Genomic DNA, 22,680 nt, shown 5'->3' on the forward strand with positions numbered 1-22,680 from the left:
CAAATGAGTAAATGTCAACTACAAATCTTTAGAGTAAGTGACGTCTACAAACCAAATATATCACCAGCTGTAAAAAGTGATGCGTTCTGAAAGATGGGGATTAAATGCCACATAGCTAAACTTGAGACTTTAACAGCAGTGTCACAGTGGTTAGCACTGCTACCTCACAGTGCCAGGGACCCAGATTCAATTCCTGGCTTGGGTCACTATCTGTGCGGAGTCTGCACATTCTCCCCGTGTCTACGTGGGTTTCCTCCAGGTGCTCTGGTTTCCTCCCACAGTCCGAAAGACATGCTGGTTAGACGCGTTGACCAAGCTAAATTCTCCCTCAATATAGCCGAACTGGCATCAGAGTGTGGTGACATAGGGGATTTTCATAGTAACTTTGTTGCAGTGTTAATGTAAGCCTACTTGTGATACTAATAAATAAACTTTAAGAATGTACACTGTGGGCAATTAAATGACTGCAGCTACCAAAATGAGTGAATCCACCAGAAAAATAAACAGCTTTATGATAAATGGAGCAGAATTCATAATAATATCACATTGTTAATTTACAGAGCATTCATCAACAGGCAACCACACCTTTAAAATCTGTCAATGTAATACAATGAAAGTCGTCAAAACAATACTGCAACTCAGCCTCATTTGCTTCAATTTTAATGCTAAGTTGTTTGACTTTTTGCAGTAGTAGAAAAATACATTCAGAAATGATTGTTAGTCAACAATAATAGAGACTATGGAGGATATGCAGAATTAAACATTGGATTTCACGGTCAGAGGTGAAGTGGCAGCACTCAATACAAATCTAAAAGTGGGCCATCAGGATCTAATGAGCTTTGTGGCCTAGATTTCACCTTGCCTGCAATTAATTTCATTCCAGTTAGGGCATCAAGCAACAGTGATGTTATCAAGTAGACTATGCAGCCAGTCGCCCTGAATAATTCCCACAGACAGCAAACCAGGAAGTAACAATCAACTACTTATTACACTTTCACAGAGAGCAAAAAAAGATTTAGACCTATACATGATATTAAGGTAGAAGCTGAAATACCATAGAAATTACTCATTTAAAAAGGTTTGTTTATTACTTAAAAATCTCCGGATTTTTCTAATGGAGTGGAGAGATTTGACATTCCGCAAATATAAAATTAGTTTTTTCTTTCAGGACCAGAGAGGCTGTTCAACATTACTTGTGACTTAGTACATCGTTAAAAACTCAGTTACATCTCATTCAACAAGTCATAACTGTTTGAGCATTTATACAGCAAGAATAATAGCATAAAAAGAGGACATTCACATCAATTCTGTGATTTCTAATGATTTCTATTTGTGGGGATTTCCCACTGCACCCTGTGGGGAAGTGGGAAATCACTGACAGCAACTTCACATCTCTGCATGTAACTGTGCGCATGTAGGTTCCAGATGTTGCTGTCAGTTTCATAGTTGCACTGATGGCAAACATTGGCGTTTCGGTCATCACTGCAATCACAAAATCCAGCCCAACATTCAACTGATAACAACTTCATGTGACAGAACTACATCTGTAACTTTCAAAACCAAAACCCCAGTAATAAATCAAATATATATATTTTATTTAGCATCTCTCTTCTACATTACAAGTTTATGTTTTTTTGAAGAAAAATATAATGATACCAGTTTATTTTCATTAGATTTCAATATTCTTCAAATGGCTTCAATCCACATGCCTAGTATTCTAATGGAAACTGAGATCACATTAATCAGGTTTAAATTAAAAGAAAATTAATTAGTACTGTAAAAACTTGTTATCTTGTCATTTTTGTCCTATTTTCATGGCATTTTCAATCAGCATGTGGCACCCAAATGTCCTCCTCAATCAAAATAGGTTATTTATTCTCGCCCTTGGACATTGCCACAATCATCAAAATATTACATAGAATTTACAGAACAGAAACGTGTCATTAATCTTGTGCCTCCTCCCACTCCATTTCCTTAATCTCACCCTATCAACGCGTCCTTCCATTCCTTTCTCCCTCGAGTACTAACTTTCCGTAAAATGCATCGAGATGCATTTTCTCACTTGTGTAAAAAAAAACAATTCCCTTCTATGTTTAGATAACTACACCAAGACCAGGTAAGCTTATTTACTGCCACCCACGCGGCTCGCAGAACGGAATTCTCCGTTGGCCTCGGGCAGGATTTTACGAGCCTCACCCGAGCGAGATCGTAAAATACTGGCCATAGAAGCCAGGCCGTGAATGTCAGTCAATAATCGACTTCACACTCGGGTATCAAATGGGGGCAACTGAAAACCTTAAAATGTTTGCCAAACTTAACTGAACTGCTTTTTGGACAGTTTTTTCTGTCCGAATTTCCACTTGGCATTATTAATGTGTGAGTTTCCGCACCAGAAGGATAATGTTGGAAATGAACTCCTAAATTATAATCCTACATTTTACATATTGCTTCTATATACAACACAAAATGAGTTGAGCAGAGCAGTTAGTCAATCCCGGAACATCTATTCAGAAGCAGACTTCAGTCTCTCTCTAACACTCTGTCATGTCAATATCACAGCACTTGGACATTTCCTTAAAAGCTTTCCGGCTTTATTTCCTCCACTGTCCAAACCAGAAGTCTACTCTATATGTTCATCAGTCCGTATGTAAAGAAAAACTTCCTGCCAGTAGTCCAATTTTTTTCTTAAATTGCAACATGACTTTATTGACAAGTGCCTTGCGATGTCCCGAGGTCATGAAAGTCTATTAAAATATGTCATTTTTTCAATCCAAAGTTTTTCTTCATTAGAACAAACCTTTCTTTACCTCTTTATCAAAGTTTAATTCAAAGCGACTATTGCACATTTCCCTTTTCTATATCACTTACTAGCTTAGATGCCTGAAAGCTGTCCCCTTTCAATCATTCCATCTCAAAACTTCCTCATATATATTCCTCATAACTAGGTCTTATTTTCTCTTGAGGTCCTTCCCTATATCATCTGCAGACATTTTTGTTCTGATGACCAGACTTGGGTACATTATTCAAGAGAACGGTACAGTTTAAGCATGACTTCCTACAACTTGAAAGAGTAGATGTGACCTTTCACCAAAAAACTGGCACCGCAGACTGGTCACCCACTTCCCCATTTTTTCTCACCATTGCTTTGCTGACTGCTGCTTTAGTAATAGGTTTGAATCAGAGCAATTTCACAAAACAGGACAAAAGTCCTCAGAGTTTAGATCATTTAGCGATAAAATGCAAGACACAATTCGGGCTGAATTTTCACCAAGGCTCAGGAAAACTGACTTGTGCTTTTTTGCAGCTCACAAAATGCCCACTCAACCTACTTGTGACTTCACAAGGAGCAGAGAAGGAATGCGTGAGGAGTGTGGGTATGGAGATGGGCAGATTAGAAGGCCCTCTTCTTTCTTCAACAAAACAGCCCAGCTACCAGCATTGTTTAAACCTGACCCCTCACCCACCCATCCCCCATGCCACCTCATGTTCCTCCAATGTCAATCCATGCCCCCTCACATTACCTCATACCACCTCAAAATTCCACTATCCTTCCTCCATGCCCCCCTATGCCACACATATTCCCTATGCCATCACCACTCACCTAGTATGGACTATGTATGGACAGGGGCATTGCAATGACAATCAGACTTATTTTAAAATGATTGAAAAGCCAATAATTTAATGAATCCCTGAATTCAAATCCATAATCATTGATGCTGGACCAAAAAACTCAACAGAAAAAATTAAATTTAAGATTTTTAAACAAGGAAACCATACCAAAAATATATCCAGTTATTATAGGCATGTAAAAGTTTCAATAGTTCTTAGAACAATATGATCACTTGCTGAACTGAAGGTCCCACAGACAGAACAAGTATCCATTTCCCTTTCAAATCAGAATGCCTATCCATCAATGGAGGGGAGGCAGCTGTGCAGACCTTTTTTCTACCTTCAGAAGCAATTTTGTTCACATCTACCAGTCTAATTAAATGAGAGCACAAAAAACATGGCAGCAGAGGTCATTTTGTTTCACATTTTTTAATACCTTATGGTACTTCTTCCATTGGAAAAGTACTGTATTGCATGTGAAAAATTGCACAATGCTGGTCAATGTAAGGGTCAAACTACCTCTGCGGGACAGATCCCTATGATGAATCACTGCATTAAAAATACATTGACATTACAATGCCTCAACTGATAGTGACATTTGAAGGTGGCACAACATTTTACACTTAACTTTCAGAATATTCTTGACTCCTGAGCAGGCTTTCCATCCCCTTCAAATATTTTTAATGGGCTTCCACAACCCTGTACCATCCCAGATGAAAATACTGGGTCAAATTTTGAGCCCATGTTCAGTGCCTGTGAAGATCCAGAAGTCGCAGATCTTGCCAGAGAGAATACGATTTCAGAACCTCCCCATCCTCGCCAGCAACGTCATCAGGTTTGTGCCCATAGCGGGTGTAAACCTGTTTTGCATGCATTTAAATACTATTAATCCACACCCCTGCAATATATTGACACTGCGCCAATGTTCACAACAGGTTCATGCAGATGTTGTTGTGGGGGTCTCCATGGTGGGGTGGAAAGTTAAATATATTCCCTGGGCGGGGGGGGGGGGGCGGTGAAGGACGTGACCAGGCAGTGCCCTGGCAATGCCCCTTGGCACAGGTTGGCACCATGCCACCCTGACAGTTCCAGTCTGACATTGCCACTCTGGAAGTACCAACCTCTGCCAAGGAACGGACCGCAGTGGGAGCCTCATGAGGCGGGCGGGGGTTAATGCTGCTATGCCTAGCGGGATGGGAGCAGTCTGACGAGCAGGGGATGCTGGCAATCGCCATTGCGGGAAATGGGGGAGGTGCCAGTCCCAACTGTGGGGTGGAAGGAGCCAATGGTCGCCGGAGGGGTGGGGAGAGGGAGATGGGGCTGATGATCTGATGATCACGGTGGGGGGGGGGGGGGGGGAGAGAAAGGGCTGATGATCATGGCAGGGGAGAGAGAAGGGGTCGATGATTATGGCGGTAGGGTGGGGGGGGGTGGGTCAGAGTGAATGCTTGCTCTGATCGGGGTTGGGGCCTCAGTACTTAGGTAGGGGGAGGTTTATTGGAGTTCCGATCTCTGAGGAGTCAGGTTTTGCCAGTGTGTTTAAGCCCTGCCCCCCCTCCCCCCCCCCCCCCTCCCTCAAATACGGTGTGAACCATGCCCCCTTGATTCTCCTTGGCAGAGTGTGGTTGAATCTGGAGAGAAAACCGACCGGTTTCTCTGGAGAGAAACATACCAGTTTTTTCCCCGGAAATAACACTCTGCCATTTTCACCCAGTGTGTGAGAGGGAAATCCAATTCTCCTCCCTACTGGGGGAAGCCAAGCTTAGCAAGTTCCTCCCAACTGGCAAAAAGGCCAAGGGGGGAAAAAATGGCCTCCAAAAACATCACCCTGGCCATTCGCACATCATAATGTTCCTCCACAGACAGGTGAAAATCCGGCCCTTATTGTCAGCTATGGTGAATAAACATCAGAAAATATCAGAGTCCTACTTAGTATTTAAATTACTTAAAACGTAAGCGGTGCATGTAGCTATTTAAATTCCACATTAATCTACAGTTCCAAATACTTTCTGTAGGCTGTAACAGAAAGATTTTCATTATGAATAACACAATCGTACAAGAATACAAGAACTTTTCCAGCCAGGAATTGAGAACAGAAAGCCAGACACCTTCTATCTAAAGGCACATTCCTTAACAAATGGATGCTGGGCAATAAAATAAATTTTTTTACAGTAATGTGATCCAATTTTCCAGGATATTTCAGCAGTTTACTATTGTCTCTGATAACTGCAACTATATTTTTCACAAAACAATCTGAGTTACATTCTTCTCGGCTGCCGTCATCGTCTCTTCTATTTTCAGTCCAATAGAATGAGAATAGCGATTGTTTTTAAATGATCTCACTTTTGTGTTTCAACTGTTGTATGACTAATCTCTGGTATTGGAGTGGAAAAGACGTTCAAATTTTTACACGTAAATCATTCAAGAATTGGGGTGTGCCGAGCTAAATAGTTCATTTGAAAATTTATATTTCTTTTAGATTCTTCACACAGCCATGTGGATATGTATTATTAATTTTAAAATCCCACGGTCTTTATTGCACCAGAGAGGAATGTTCCTTTAAGACATTAATAGTATTGTAAACCTATTGTTTCTTCACCTATCTACATTTATACTTTTCTTTAGTCAGATTATAGAATATTGTTACTTTAGCATTTAAATTACATTTTTCTCCAGACTAATGGAAGTTCTTTGCATTGATAGTGGTAGCGTTGCAGCTAATACAGATTGGTGTATTAGAAGTGTTACATTAAGAGTCATCCATTGCACTTAAAGCACCTGCTGGTCTATTAGTTGCAAACGGTGCAGGTTGAGAATGGAATCAGCTATGATCCGAGCTGTGGACCTTTGGTAGCCTCCAGATGTCACCATCAGGATGGGGATCTTATGCTTGCGGGCGATCTCAAAGACTACTTGATCCCTTTTAATGATTCCCTATTTTGAAACAAAAATAAGTTAGGAGATGGATGTCATAAGGACAGACAAACATTTGCTTTTCTATCATTGCTATATTTCAACAAAACATGTTAATCAGTCCCCAACCCCCAACCCCCCTAAAAAAAAGGGCAATAAGATTAAAATATTGAATAATTACACTTTATCCCACAACTTAATTTTAACATGGTTAATATTTACCATGAGTTTCCAAGAAAACTATCAAAAGATGGTTAAAAAAAACAAAAAGCATAAGTTGATGTTTTCAGCAGTAATTTCCTTTTTATGTAATAAACTTAATGATACAGCTTATGTGTAATTATGAATTGCACGGTAGCACAGTAGTTAGCACTGCTGCTTCACAGCGCCAGGGACCTGGGTTCAATTCCCGGCTTAGGTCACTGTCTGTGTGGAGGTTTGCACATTCTCCCCGTGTCTGCGTGGGTTTCCTCCGGGTGCTCCGGTTTCCTCCCACATTCTGAAAGATGTGCTGGTTAGGGTGCATTGACCCGAACAGGCGCCAGACTGTGGCGGCTAGGAGAATTTCACAGTAGCTTCATTGCAGCGTTAATGTAAGCCTTACTTGTGACTAATAAATAAACTTTAACTTTTAACTTTGAATCATATTATTTCAGAAAGTTAAGTGAAGTGCAGTGTTAAAATTGCCAGAATTAAATTCAATGACCGTGAGGTCTTTAGTAAATACAACGGAATATTGAAACGATAGATATTTTTCTAATTTATTCTTTATATGAAAGTCATATAAAAGCATATCTGAGACTAAAATGTTTCAAAATCTGTGCATCTAAACTCGTAGTAAAGACTGTTGCACATGTAAACTGGTACTTTTCAAATGGTAATTGCAATTTTCCTCTCGCATGTAATGTACTTACTAATTATGAGAGTGCAAAGAGTTGTTTTGCTACAGTAACTTATCTGAATAAACCTAACTAGAAATGTTTGACTTGTCATTAAAAAGTCAAACGTTGCAGAAATTATAGTGAGTTAAATGTTGCACGATAATGAAATAGGAATTATATACACCATTTGATCAAACTAATGAGATTTCTGGAACAGACCTGAATAGAAGTGAAACTTTTGGACAAGCAAGTGTAGCAAAACATTTCTCCAAACCTTCCACAAGGTGAAATACATGCATTTTCCATTGCTTAATTAAGTTTACATGCATTCAAACATGCTGCATATTTAAAATTTGAGGCACAGCTTACTTTTGAAGTGCTTCACTAACACACATGCAAAGTGCAAACATCTGGCCGACCCCGGAGTTTGTAGCACGAACCTGAGGTGAAATCGCCAAACCTCCCAGTTGATCACCATCTAAGATGTCGGTGCCTGCATTGTACACGATGATGTCTGGAGTGACTTGCTGCAATGCTTTTGACATTTGTGTTTCCACTTTCTGCAGATACTCCGAATCCTCTGTGTCCCAGTCCAGCTCAATTTTCCACTTGATGGCTCCTGGTAACAATTCATGAATAAACTATTTAAAGCAATCAATCATTTCACACAGTTAACGCCACAGGAAATAAATCTTTAAGCACCGTGAGGCAAACACAATGAATCAAAATCCAGCCCACAGTTATGTAGTCAAATAGTGTGTAAACAAATATCTTTTCTATCCAGATTATTCGACAGAAAATGCAGATACTTCAATGACAAATTGCTGTTGCTAAGGAACAGTAGAGCGCAGAAGATCGCACCTGGATTTCAAAAACTGTTCATGAGAAACATGGGGCGGAATTTGCCCCCAAAAACTAAGTGTCATAACGGCGATAATACAGGAGTGATCTGTGACAGTCTGTCAGATGCACTCTAGACCGCATTCATCCCACATTCAGTCATTTTTTGGGTACGGTACAGGTGGGGGGGGGGGGGGGGGGGGGGTGTGTGTGTGTGTGTGTGCTAAACATCCTAGTGAGCCCAGCTGCAGAGCGCTTCAATCTTACAGTGAACTTGAAGACCACCTCCCTCCCCCAACGGACGTTGAAACCTGCCCCCCTCAAACTGTTTGGAGTCAGGCACGAAACCAGTTCTTTGGCCGGCACAGGGGATTGGCCCGATCTGCACCAGGTGAAGCAAGGTGGGAAAATCACCGTCATAATGTCAGGTGAGAAATATAATTGTTACACCGAAGTTTATCTTAAAACAGTGAAGTGATGAACTTGACTACTGCAATACAAAGAACACAGATACAAAGTTGAGTCAATAGGTACCTATTGGATTCCCTCCAATCAAATTTCCACTCCAGCCACGGTACCAAAACAGCTCTTAGCAAAGTCACATATTACATCCCATTTGATTGTGACAAATGTAAACCATCCGTCCTCGACCTGTCTGCTGCCTTTGATCACAACATCTTTCCACCATCACCAAGCTGGGTCTAACTGCTCACCTGGTTCCATTCTTATCTATCTAATCATAGTCAGAGTATCGCCATCAAGGCTTCTCTTCCTGCTCCTGCACTACTACTTCTGGTGTCTCCCAGAAATCTGTCCTTGGCTCCCTCCTATTTCTCATCTACATGCTGCCCTTCAGCAACAGCATCCGAAGACATCAAGTCAGCCTCCAAGTGTATGCTACTTTGCTAATACCTCTCTCAACCTCTCCACTCTTCCTAACTTGCCAGATTGCTTTTCTGACATGCAGTACCAGATGTGCAGCAATTTCCTTCAAATAAATATTGGAAAGACCTGACCTCGAACCTGCCACGAACTCTGCCCCCTTGCCACTGATTCCATCCTTTGCCTTTTGCAACTACCTAAGACTGAGCCAGGCTATTCAGAACTTTGCTGCTACGATTGGCACCTAATCACATATCCGCACCGTCACCCGAGACCTCCTGCTTCCACGAGTGAGCATTGCCACTCTCTGCCACTGCCTCAGCTTTCCGGCTGCTGAATTTTGAGACACTCATTTACACCTTTATTCAACAATTCAGCTGCAATCCTGATCAGCCTCGCACATTCCGCCTCCTGTAAACTTGAGCTCTTCCAACACTCTGCTTGCTGCCCGTGCCCTAACTCCTATCCCACTCTGCTGCTTGCTGACTTACACAGATTCCCGCTTAAACAATGCCTGAGTTTTAAAATTCTCATCCTGGTTTTCAATCCTCCATGTCCTGGTGCCACACTAGCGTTGCAATCTCCTGCAGTTTGAAAAACCCTCTTGATATCTTCCCTCCCCTAATTTCAGTTCCAGAACAGCACTGATTTTAATCGCCCCACCATTGGTGGCTATGCCTTAGCTGCCAAGACCCTAAACTCTGGAATTCCCTCCATAAACTGTCCCTCTCTCCCCCTAACTCAATATCCCCCTTTAAGACATTCTTTAGAATCCACTCCATGATCATGGTGCACAGTGGTTAGCGCCGCTGCCTCACAGCACTAGGGACCCGGGTTCGGTTCCCGGCTTGGATCACTATATGTGGGGAGTCTGCACGTTCTCCCCATGTCTGCGTGGGGTTTCCTTTGGGTGCTCCAGTTTCCTCCCACAGTCTGAAAGACACACTGTTAGGTGCATTGGCCATGCTAAATTCTCCCTCAGTGTACCCGAACAGATGCTGGAGTGTGGCGATTAGGGGATTTTCACAGCAACTGCATTGCATTGTTAATGTAAGCCTACTTGTGACACTGATAAATAAGCTTTAAAATGATCAAGTTTTGAAGCATCTAACCTAATATCACCTCATGTGATTCAAGGTCATATTTTAAAATGCCTCTATGAAGCACCTGAGGGTGCTTTATCACTTGAAAAGTGCTACATGGATACAAGTTGTTGTTAAAGTTGTTGTCAGCTAAGAGTTATTCTGACAGGCTGTGTGGTAAACTCTCAGTGTTCCTTAACGACAGTCATTAGAAACCATCACATTATCCAGTGACAACTCCATCAGTGTAGAATGGGAGCAATGAGGCCACAATGATGCCTTCAGGTGACAAGAAAGCAGGGCTGAAAATTATTTTTGTGCGCGACAGTTGAAGGAAATCCGAGGCCTGATCACAGATAGTTTGTGTAACGCTGACTAGTGCACCAAATTGCTTCAAGTGGTTGATTTGTTGATTTAAATAATTTATAAGAAACCCAAAATGACTCCTGCTTTTCCTCTGCCTTATCTTTTAGTATTTCACTGTCGGTAGCTGCTGCGGTCATGTACTGCATTTTATTATTCTACTTGCATAATGACTTTCAAACATCTAATACAACATCAACAGATATGTAAAGCTAAAGCACATGGGATTGCGGATGGTGTCTTGAGATGGATAGAAAGCTGCTTAGCAGACAGAAAGCAAAAAGTTTGCATAAATGGGTCTTTTTCCAATTGGCAAGCAGTGACTAGTGGAATACCGCAGGGATCTCTGCTAGGGCCCCAACTGTTCACATTATATATTAATGATTTGGAAGAGGGAACTAAATGCATTATCACCAGATTTAAGTTTTTAAAGTTTATTTATTGTCACAAGTAGTCTTACATTGCAATGAAGTTACTGTGAAAATCCCCTAATCGCCGCACTCCGGCGCCTGTTCAGGTACACTGAGGGAGAATTTAACATAGCCAGTGCACCTAACCAGCACATCTTTTGGACTATGGGAGGGAACCGGAGTGCGCGGAGGAAACCCACACAGACACAGGGAGAATGTGCAGACTCTGCACAGACAGTGACCTAAGCCGGGAATCGAACCCAGGTCTCTGGTGCTGTGAGGCAGCAGTGCTAACCACTGTGCCACCGCGCTGCCCATGTCCCTACAGATTTGCAGATGAAATGAAGTTGGGTAGGAGGGTGAGCTGTGAGGAGGATGCAGAAATGCTTCAGCGTGATTTGGACAGGCTGAATGAGTGGACATATTGTTTTGAAGTTGCATATGGAAGGTTAAAAATGTGATGTTTGACAAATGTAAATAGTGAAAAGAAATGCTGAGGAAAAAAGAAGAAATCATATAGCATTGTCTCTTTAAAAAAAGCAGGTGTCTTTGTGTTTGGATTTTTAAATTGCTGAGAGAGGGGGCTGCAGAAGCAGGTTTTGCAACATTTGTGTCAAAACTTCGCAGCCAGTGTTCCAGCATAGCAAAACAGGCTTTTGACTTGGACCAATGAGTTTAAAGCAAGTACGGAGAGACACAAGACCAATGGAATTCAAATGTGAGTGTTGTTGACAGCCTCAAGCCACTCAGATCGCAGGATTACTGAGGTAATTCCAGGTATATAAACCCAGACAAGAGGGAATAACTGTTAGAGTAAGCTTGCCACCTCTTTAGTCGGAAGGAGGGGAGGCCTGGCTCTCATATAGAAACCTGCAGTAATATACATATGTCTTCAGAAAATCACCATCTAAATTGAAGGAGATACCAGCTCAGAAAGTATTGCAGACAAGGGAATAACCGAAGAATGTTCATACTTCCAAAAGACATCTGGTTGTATACTCTCTGAGAGTGACTGTATTCTATAAGGATTTATTTCATTATTCCTGATGAGTCTTGTAATATTTGGACAGCATTCTATTGGGACTTTAGTTAGTTTGTTAATTATTTAATAAGGCTGTCACCAGTTTTAAAAATAAAGGCCTGTTAATGGTTCATGATAGAGAGGCAGATCCTGCATTAATTTACCAAAATCAATAACTTCCTATTTCTTCACGCATGCCCGTACAAGATTATGAGGCGAGGTATATCCCTTTAGGTGGTTCCAAAATCACGCAGAGGGAAAGATCACCTCTGCGTCGTAACCTCTGCATGGCAGGTGCAGTATATTGTGGATAAATGTGAGGTTATCCATTTTGGTAGCAATAATAGGAGGCAGATTATTATTTGAATAGGTGTAAATTGAGAGAGGTGGATACTCTGCGAGACCTGGGTGTTCTCATGCATCAGTTGCTGAAAGTAAGCGCACAGCTACAGCAGGTAATAAAGAAAGCAAATGGTATGTCGGCCTTCATAGCGAGAGGACTTAAGCATTGAAATACACCGCTCTCGGAGTATTGTGTGTAGTTTTGCAGTTTTGGTGTCCTTATCTGAGAAAGGGTGTTCTTGTGATACAGAGAGTGCAGCCAAGATTTACCAGGCTGATTCCTGGGATGGATGGCAGATCTGTCATATGAGGATAGATTAAGTCACTTAGGATTACATTCATTGGAATCTGAAGAGTGGGAGGGGATCTCATAGAAATTTATAAAATTCTAACAGGGTTAGAAAGGGTAGATTCAGAAAGAATGTTCCCAATGGTGGGGGAGTCCAGAACTAGGGGTCATAATTTGAGGATAAGGGGTAAACCTTTTAGAACTGAGGTGAGGAGTGGTAGGTATATGGAATTCACGACCACAGAAAGTAGTTGAGGCCAAAACATTGAGAGATTTCAAGAAGAAATTAGCTATAGCTCTTGGGGCTAAAGGGATTAAGGGATATGGAGAAGATGGGATCAGGATATTGAATCTTTCTCCTCTTTCCTGCTCTTTATCCTCAGAGCAGCTCTGAGGAGAAAGAGCCACCATATCTTATATCCATCAGTTTCAAGTTGTTTTATTAGTGTCACAAGTAGGTCTACTACAATGAAGTTACTGTGAAAATCCCCTAGTCGCCACACTCTGGCGTCTGTTCAGGTACACTGAGGGAAAATTTAGCATGACCGATACACATAACCAGCACATCTTTCAATCATTAATTCGCTTCTTAAGGGACACAAGTCGAGTGGGGGGGGGGAAAACGGCAGCCTTAAAAAAAAATGGTATGTTAGCCATGTGCCTTCCCGGCCAGAACTTACTTCCAGTGAAGATGGGAAGGCATTGGATATCGGTCCTGACACCCAGATTTTCAAGGCTGTGTACCTCCTTCCATGCCTAATGCAGGGGAAGAAAATTGCAGCTACTGTCTTTCTGATAAGACATCAGTCTGCAGCCTGTCTGCCTGTTCTGGTGGCATAAAAGTTCTGATGATACTACTTGAAGAAGAGCATTGAAGTTCCCTTGATGTCCTGATCACCATTTATTCCTTCATCTATGTCATTAAAAACAGGTTATCTGGTCATTCATAGAATCCCTACAGTGCAGAATGAGGCCATCTCCTGAGGCCCATTGTGTCTGTATCGACTCTCCAAAAGAGCATCACACCCAGGCCCTCCCCTCTGCCCTATCCTCTTAACCTCACGCATTTATCATGGCTAATCCACCTAATCTGCACATCTTTGCACACTAAGGGGCATTTTAGCATGGCCAATCCACCTAACCTGCACATCTCTGTACACTAAGGGGCATTTTAGCATGGACAATCCACCTAACCTGCACATCTTTGGACTCATTCAGCTCATTTACCTCTCTCTTGAATGGCCAATAATTGCTTCTTCACACAAAGGCTGGTAGAATTGTGGAACCCTCTCCCACAGAAAGCACACGCGTTAATTCAATTAATAATTCTAAATCAGAGATTGATAGATTTTTTGCTATTCAAATGAATAAAGGGAGATGAAGCCTGGGTGGCTGAATGAAGTTAGGATACAGATCAGTCAGGATCTGATTGAATGCCGACAGGTTTGAGAGGCTGAATGGCGTACTCCTGTACCTACAGTCCAAATGCTATTTGGAGACCTTAGTATTTGCAAATTGGCTGCCATGTTTGCCTATTTTACAGTAAGAGTTTTAACAACACCAGGTTAAAGTCCAACAGGTTTATTTGGTAGCAAATACCATTAGCTTTCGGAGCGCTGCTCCTTCGTCAGATGGAGTGGAAATTCCACTCCATCTGACGAAGGAGCAGCGCTCCGAAAGCTAATGGTATTTGCTACCAAATAAACCTGTTGGACTTTAACCTGGTGTTGTTAAAACTCTTACTGTGTTCACCCCAGTCCAACGCCGGCATCTCCACATCATGCCTATTTTACAACAGCAACCACACTTAAAAAAGTACCTTAATTGATAGTTAAGTACTTTAAGATATCCCGAGGACCTGAAAGGCCCAATGCAAATTAAAGCTCTTTCTTTTAAAGACAGATGAATCGATTGGTTTTCAATAACTTTTAAATTGTACTTGATAGTAAGAAAGGCTATGAACATGTTAATGATTATGCAACATTATGCAGGCAGATGGCGGCATGGTGGCACAGTGATTAGCACTGCTGCCTCAAAGTGCCAGGGACCCGGATTCAATTCCAGCCTTGGAGTTTGCACGTTTTCCCCATGTCTGCGTGGGTTTCCTCCGGGTGCTCCAGTTTCCTCCCACATTTAAAAGATGTGCGGGTTCGGTTGATTGGCTATGCTAAATTGTCCATTTGTGTCGGGGGATTAGCAGGGTAAATATGTGGGGTTCCGGGAAAAGGACCTGGGTGGGATTGTTGTCAGTGCAAACATGATGAGCCAAATGGTCTCCTTCTGCACTGGAGGGATTCTATGATAACAGTATATAATGTGTGTCATGTTCCAATACATTGTGGAATTTTCACTTTGGCCTTTGCTGACCCTTTTAAGCTGAAATTGATTATCATTGAGGTATGCAGTTATAGTTGTGTTAAGAATACACGCTTGTCTAGAGCAAGAGTCATTAGTTTTAGTGTGATGTCCTTCATGCTGAAAATTAGCATGACTTCATGTGTTTAAAGGGGTTTTCAACTGTCTCCCACTATTTGATCACAGATGTCACTTTGACTATTTCCGCGGTGTGCAAATGATTAAAGGATTGGTTCGTAGGCTGCAGCAACGTAAACATCTTTGGGTTTAGAGTGTGCAGCATTCAAAGCATTTGTTTTGACATGGAGTAGAAGGCTCAGAGGTAGGTTTTCAGTTTGCCGCCTGGATGTAACATCAGCACTGCGGATCAAAGCCAGTTACAGAAATCAGCTGATTCTCACTCCATTGAAGTGCTGCTCAACTAATGCAGACTAAGCCGCTGCTATTGAGTACACAGAGCAGATTCCAATACACAAATGTAAAAAGCACTGGTGTTGTCTGCTTCAATTTGTTGAGAATGCAATAATAATCTCTTTATTCTAAAGTACAGGAAAGGACAAATTTCATCAAGAAGTAGAAAATAAATAGCTTTGTGCCCATGTCGAAAACTCTTCTTCATACAGTCACAGAGTCACAAAGGTTTACAGCATGGAAACAGGCCCTTCGGACCAACGTGTCCATGCTGCCCAGTTTTTAACCACCAAGCTAGTCCCAATTGCCTGCATTTTGGCCCATATCCCTCTGTAGCCATTTTACCCATGTAACTGTGTAAATGCTTTTGAAAAAACAAAATTGTACCCGCCTCTACTACTACCTCCGGCAGCTCGTTCCAGACACTCACCACCCGCTGAGTGAAAAAATTGCCCCTCTGGACCCTTTTGTATCTCTCCCCCCTCACCTTAAACCTATGCCCTCTAGTTTTAGACTCCCTTACCTTTAGAAAAAGATGTTGACCATCTACCTTATCTTATTTTATAGACCTCTATATCACGCCTAAGCCTCCTACGCTCCAGGGGAAAAAAAGTCCCAGTCTATCCAGCCGCTCCTTATAACTCAAACTATCAAGTACCGGTAGCATCCTAGTAAATCTTTTCTGCACTCTTTCTCTTTTAATAATATCCTTTTTATAATAGGTTGACCAGAATTATACACAGTATTCCAAGTGTGGCCATACCAATATCTTGTACAACTTCAACAAGACGTCCCAACCCCTGTATTCAATGTTCTGACCAATGAAACCAAGCATGCTGAATGCCTTCTTCACCACCCTGTCCACCTGTGATTCCACTTTCAAGGAGCTATGAACATGTACCCCTAGATCTCTTTGTTCTATAACTCTCCCCAACGCCCTACCATTAACTGAGTAACTTTTGCCCCGATTTGATCTACCAAAATGCATCACCTCAGATTTATCTGAAGTAAACTCCATCTGCCATTCATCAGCCAACTGGCCATGTGAAGTTTTCCACAATTCAATGGATAATAGCTGAAGATATAGAAACACGTACAGTCCATTTTTATTTCTGTTTTGAGTGGATGATCCACCTCGGCCTCCTCCGGAGGTCCCCATCATCACAGTTGTCTACCTTCAGCCACATGGATTCACTCCACATGATAATCAACAAACGGCTGAAGGCACAGGACACTGAAAGGACTCTGATAATATTCCGGCAACAATACTCAAGATTTCTGCTCCAGAACGTGCTGTGCCCCTGGCCAAACTGCTCCAGTACAGCTACAATACTGATATTTACCCAGCAATGTGGAACATTGCACAGATATGTCTTGTACACAAGAAACAGAACAAATCCAACCCAGTCAATAGCCTGTTCAATGATGCTCAGCTTAGCTTCCGTCAGGGCCACTCAGCACTTGACCTCATTACAGCCTTGGTTCAAACATGGACAAAAGAGTTGAATGCCAGAGGTGCGGTTAGAGTGACTGCCCTTTACATTAAGGCAACATTTGACCGAGTGTGGCATCAAGGAGCCCTCGCAAAGCTGGAGTCAATGGGAAGCAGGGAGAAAACCCTGCACTGGATGGAGTTATACCTGGCACAAAGGAAGGCGGTTATGATGGTTGGAGGTCAATCATCCCAGCTCCAGGATATCACTGCAGGACTAGTGTACTAGATCCAACCGTTGTCAGCTGCTTCATCAATGACCCTTCCTCCATCAGAAGTGGATATGTTCGCTGATGATTTTGCACAATGTTCAGCACCATTCGTGACTCCTCAAATGCTGAAGCAGTCCATGTCCAAATGCAGCAAGACCTGCACAATATCCAGGCTTGGGCTCAAGTGGCAGTTAACATTCGCACACCACACAAATGCCAGGCAATTACCAACTCCAACAAAAGAGGATTTAACCATTGCCCTTGACACTCAATGGCATTACCATCGCCCAACCCAACCCCCCACCCCCACTATCAACATCCTGGGGGCTACCATTGACCAGAAACAGATCTGGCCTAGCTGTATAAATACTGGGCTGGCTACAAGAGCAGGCCAAAGGCAAGGATTCCTGCAGCTAGTAACTCACCTTCTGACTCCCCAAAGCCAGTCCAACATCTAAAAGGTAGAAGTCAGGAGTGTGATAGAATACTCTCCACTTATCTGGATGAGTGCAGCTCCAACAACACTCAAGAATTAACACCATCCAGGACAAAGCACACCGCTTGATTGATACCCCTTCCACAAAGATTGAATCCCTCCACCACCGATGAACAGTGGCAGCCGGGTGTACCATCTACAAGATGCACTGCAGGAACTCACCAATGTTTCTTAGGCAGCACCTTCCAAATCCACAACCATTACCATCTAGAAGGACAAGAGCAGCAGATATCTGGAAACACTACTGTCTGGAAGATCCCCTCCATCTCACTCACCATCCTGACTTGGAAATATATCGCCATTCCTTCATTGCCGCTGGGTCAAAATCCTGGAATTCCCTCCCCAACAGCACTGTGGGTGTACCTGCAGTACGCAGACTGCAACGATTGAAGAAGACAGCTCACCCCACCTTCTCAAGGACAACTTGGGATAGGCAATAAATGCTAGCCAGCTAGCGACACTCACATCCAGTGAATGAATTTCTTTTTAAAACTTCAGCCTTTTTAAATGAAAGTTTAATTTAACAGGATATCATAAATTAAAACCCGATATCTGATGTTTGCCCATTTGGATTTGTGAAAGGGCAGCAGAGACAAAATGTAATATAGAACTTCTAAGCTGCAAACAACTAAAGAAAGTGGTAGAAGTGAATTTAGTGAGAGTCAGCATCTGCAACCTTTTAAGTAAACCACCCACAACATTATCCCAGCCTTGCAGAGCAAACAGCACTCCAACCCCCACAGAGATTACAGGATGGTGTCAAAATGAAGGCAGTGCAGCAACAGTCCTTGTTGAATGCACGTTATGCAATATCATGGCAATAAGATAACCGCTGTGGATAGAACACTGCCAGAACTAGAAGTTCCTCATCCCTCTAGTGTATACAGCCAATAAGCAGAAATCCACAGATGAAATGGACTACCCGGATGAAGAATGTTCATCTTATCTTATCATTCATAACTCTCGACAGACGAGGACACAAAATCTCTGATCCAAAAGCTCTAACTCTACCAGCGCACTCTTTCATGCAAGAAAATTAAACTGATTTATTGAAAGGAATTGTATGGTGTGATCACCAATTGGTGAAGAATTAAATTAAAGTCACAACTGAAAAGCAGAGGGTACAATTTCCAAATTGGATAAATCAACCAGATGATTCCCAGCTGCAAACTGTTTGTGAAAGACTGAATTATCCCCAATTGCACCTGATTAGTACTAAGTTTTAAATGAACAATAAATTGACATTGGACTTATTCCAAGTACACAGAACGTTGCACAAGATGGGACTAACTGATTTCAGAGAATACCATTAGCATAGAATTTACAGCATAGAAACAGATTATTTAAAAGACATATTCAAAATCATGAAGAGGTTTGACAGAGTAAATAAGGAGCAAGAGTTTCCACTGGCAGAGGGTTAAGAAAGGGCTCAGAAACTGGGTGAAAATTTTTAGGATCCGAATGAGATCCAATCAGAAGAAGCCCCGGTGGGAGCTCTAAAGGTGGGCTATGAAGGTTTTTAAATTTGGGATTATGGTCATCACCGTGTGGATCAGAAGCCTTTCCTTCCTTCCTATCCTGATCCCTGGCTCCATTCCCCGCTTTTCGGAGAGGTGAGATGCTTTTAATCACTGGCTTTGATAGCTGTTCAGGAAGTATCTCTGTTGATCATTGTCCATTCCAGCATGTACAATTACGTCTAGAATAAAACAGTACAATGCAGCGGTTAGTGCTGCTGCCTCCCAGCTCCACGGACCCGGGTTCGATTCCGGCCCCAGAAGACTGACTGTGTGGAGTTTGCACGTTCTCCTCATGTCTGTGTGGGTTTCCCCCGGGGGCTTCGGTTTCCTCCCACTGTCCAAAGGTGTGCAGGTTAGGTGGACTGGCCATGGTAAATTGCTCCTTAGTCTGTCTGCGTGTGTCCTGTGATGGATTGGTGTCCTACCCTGGATGTAACCTGCCGAGCGCCCAGTATCTGTCGGGATAGGCTCCGACTCCCCCTGACCCTGAAGTGGAGTAAGTGGTTAAGTGAAGTCTGGATTCAGGAGCGAATCGTCAACAGAAACTATGGACGATGTATATTCCCTGAAATTGATAAGGTATCTTGAGTATAATACACGTGATCATTGGAAGGTGCCACAATATGATTGTATCTCAGCCAAACTTTGCTAAATGACAGGAAACACTCTTTAAAAAGTATCCTGATTTCAGGAGCTTTTTTCCTTTGCACTCTAATGCTCTATTATTTGCTTTTTAAAATCGAGAGAGCATGTTAATTGCTCGCTGGTAATCATATAATCTAAAGGCCACAGCTTTTCTCCATTTTAATGTTTATTGTCATGAAATTCCAGCTCTTTATTTTTGAAAAATGGTTTTTAAAACCTTCAAACAACTGGAAATTCTGTAATCCGAAGTGAGACAGAACAAACTACTTTAAAATGCGAGGCCACCTTCCAAGGTGAAGATGAGAAAAGCAAACAAAACGCCCCCCTGACCTCCCTTCCTCAAGGGAGTTTGAGGAGAGAGACATTTCTCATAATCTACAGACATTGAAACTCAACACTATCTAAGGAGGATATAAAAAAATGCAAAGTGCTGGATTTTATTCAACTGTAATCTTTTTGAAACAATGGGGAACTGTTAGCCGGCCATATACAACTTGCACTCCATCCAAGTGGGAACAGACACTTAACCCACCGCATGGAATGTGAAAGATCCCCATTACTGTTGGGTTTTACAATCTTAAAATGCTACAAAAGGTTTAGAATCATAGAATCCCTACAGTGCAGAAGGAGGCCATTCGGCCATCGAGCCTGCACAGACAATCCGATCCTGTAACCCCGCATATTTCTCTTGCTAATCCCCTGACACTAAGGGTCAACATAGCATAGCCAATCCATCTAACCTGCCATCTTTGGACTGTGGGAGGAAACCGGAGCACCCGGAGGAAACCCATGCAGACACGGGGAGAATGTGCAAGCTCCACACACAGTAATGCAAGGCCGGAATTGAATCAGGATCACTGACGCTGTGAGGCAGCAGTGCTAACCATCGTGCCGCCCATTTATGAGATGAAGAATCAAAAAACGTGATCATCTGTTCTACCATGACTACGATGTGGAGATGCCGGCGTTTTGCAGCCTTTTGTAGCATTTTAAGATTGTAAAACCCAACAGTAATGGGGATCTTTCACATTCCATGGGGTGGGTTAAATGTCTGTTCCCACTTGGATGGAGTGCAAGTTGTATATGACCGGCTAACAGTTCCCCATTGTTTCAAAAAGATTACCATGACTACAGCAGACATGGTAATTGAATTTCTCTGGAATATACAGCCAGCAGGTCACCATCAAACAGATTTTGGAAACATACTTTAGTAGAGTAATAGGCCGAAGAGATCTCTCTCTCTCTCTTTCTGAGAATGAATGTAATAAATACCTAGTTAAAGGCATCAACATACCAAAATCTACTAACGAGGCAAGATCTCGTAAGACTTGCAATACTTTCCATGTCTGACTTCACCCAAGGAACCAGCTATCATAAAATTGGCCGTAATGTTTAAAAATCAACACCTCAAGGACAAGCAAAAGATATCTAATCATATGCTCTTTTAACTTTTATTTGGACTCCAAGTGTCCTTACTCCTGGTACCTGTGTGCCTGTGACATTGCGCCTTTCAACATTTTCCTTGGGTTTAGTGGCTAATAAACACGGGGCGGGTGGGGTTCTCTGGCTGCACATGCCCCAATACTGGAAATTCCTGCCCGGGTTCGATGGACCTTTAAATGGTCCACTGAATTTTCTGTATTGCCCACAACAATTCCCGCAGTGGGCGAGACAGGAAAATTTCAGCCATGCTCTTTTAAAAAAAACCTCGTTTGATTGGTTCCTGATTGTTCACTGAGTAAAAATACAATGGGATTTGGAAAAGGTATCCACGCGGAAAAAAACTTCTAAAAAAACCTTTGTTGGGATCAACTGAGGAGGGTGACCAGAGGAGAGCTTGTTTATTCCTCCTCAACTGGTCGTAATATGATCTTGAAAGGGACAGCCCAGCATAATGTTATAACATAATAATATTATTTTTGGAGGCTCACCACCAATACCAACCAACGCGGGCCCAGGGATGGGGCAGCAGACAGAGCCAAACACTGGGGCTGGGGGGATGGGCACAATGTTTCAAACAGTTTCTCCTCATCCACTCTGAGGAGCTGGAGCTGCAGACCTGGAAGACTGGCTTTAAAAGACGTATTTGTCAGGCTGAGAGTTCCAATATTTTTGGAGTAGGTCTCGTGCGGCCAGAGAACCCCGCCCGCCCCGTGTTTATTAGCCACTAAACCCAAGGAAAATGTTGAAAGACGCAATGTCACAGGCACACAGGTATCAGGAGTAAGGACACTTGGAGTCCAAATAAAAGTTAAAAGAGCATATGGTTAGATATCTTTTGCTTGTCCTTGAGGTGTTGATTTTTAAACATTACGGCCAATTTTATGATAGCTGGTTCCTTGGGTGAAGTCAGACATGGAAAGTATGGAGGAGGCTGTGGGAAAGTTGGAGGAAAGTTGGCGTGGGGTTGCGGGGGTAGGGGGGAGGTTAGAGGGGAGCATTGGAGGGGAGATTAGCTACAGATGTGAATTGTATTTGGAAATGTATTGATTCCTCAGCCACTTTGCTAACATTGGTTGATTGCTCTGTGATTAATTATCCTCAGAGAATCAGCATTGTGTCTCCTACCTCACCATAGCTACGGCCACTCTGTCATCTCCATGCAGGTGTAATGAAAGAAAGACAAAACCCTTCACTATGTCCCAAATTGATTCACAGACAACCAACTACTTGTGAGTTGTAGTCACTGGTATAATGTGGGCAATATTATCAAATGGTAGATCAGGCTCGAGGGGCCAAATTGTCGACTCTCACTCCTAATGTGTACGTTCATGGGGAAAATTTTCCCGTCCCACCCGTCACGTGAATTGTAGCGGGCGAGAGGTGGACAATGGAAAGGCTCGTTGACCTCGAGCCGGATTTCCCGGTTTCGGGGCGAGCGCGGCCAGAAAATCCTGCCCCTTATGTCACTTAGGGA

The 22,680-nt window shown here is 42.6% G+C and overlaps 1 protein-coding gene across 4 annotated transcripts in view; it reads right to left on the reverse strand.

Moving 5' to 3' along the window:
• Nucleotides 1–479: 479 nt before the first annotated feature.
• Nucleotides 480–22,680, reverse strand: part of hdac11 (histone deacetylase 11) — a 127,757-nt gene continuing 105,556 nt past the window's right edge. For all 4 annotated transcript variants that reach the window (XM_078209670.1, XM_078209669.1, XM_078209672.1 and 1 more), the window contains 2 exons: nucleotides 7,844–8,022; nucleotides 480–6,543 (listed from right to left, as the gene is read on the reverse strand). In XM_078209670.1, the coding sequence (XP_078065796.1) occupies nucleotides 6,379–6,543; nucleotides 7,844–8,022 (344 nt within the window). In that variant the 3' untranslated portion in view covers nucleotides 480–6,378. The remainder of the gene's footprint in view (nucleotides 6,544–7,843; nucleotides 8,023–22,680) is intronic.

The sequence above is a fragment of the Mustelus asterias genome, chromosome 3 (genome assembly GCF_964213995.1).
Source record: "Mustelus asterias chromosome 3, sMusAst1.hap1.1, whole genome shotgun sequence".
NCBI classification, from domain to species: domain Eukaryota; kingdom Metazoa; phylum Chordata; class Chondrichthyes; order Carcharhiniformes; family Triakidae; genus Mustelus; species Mustelus asterias.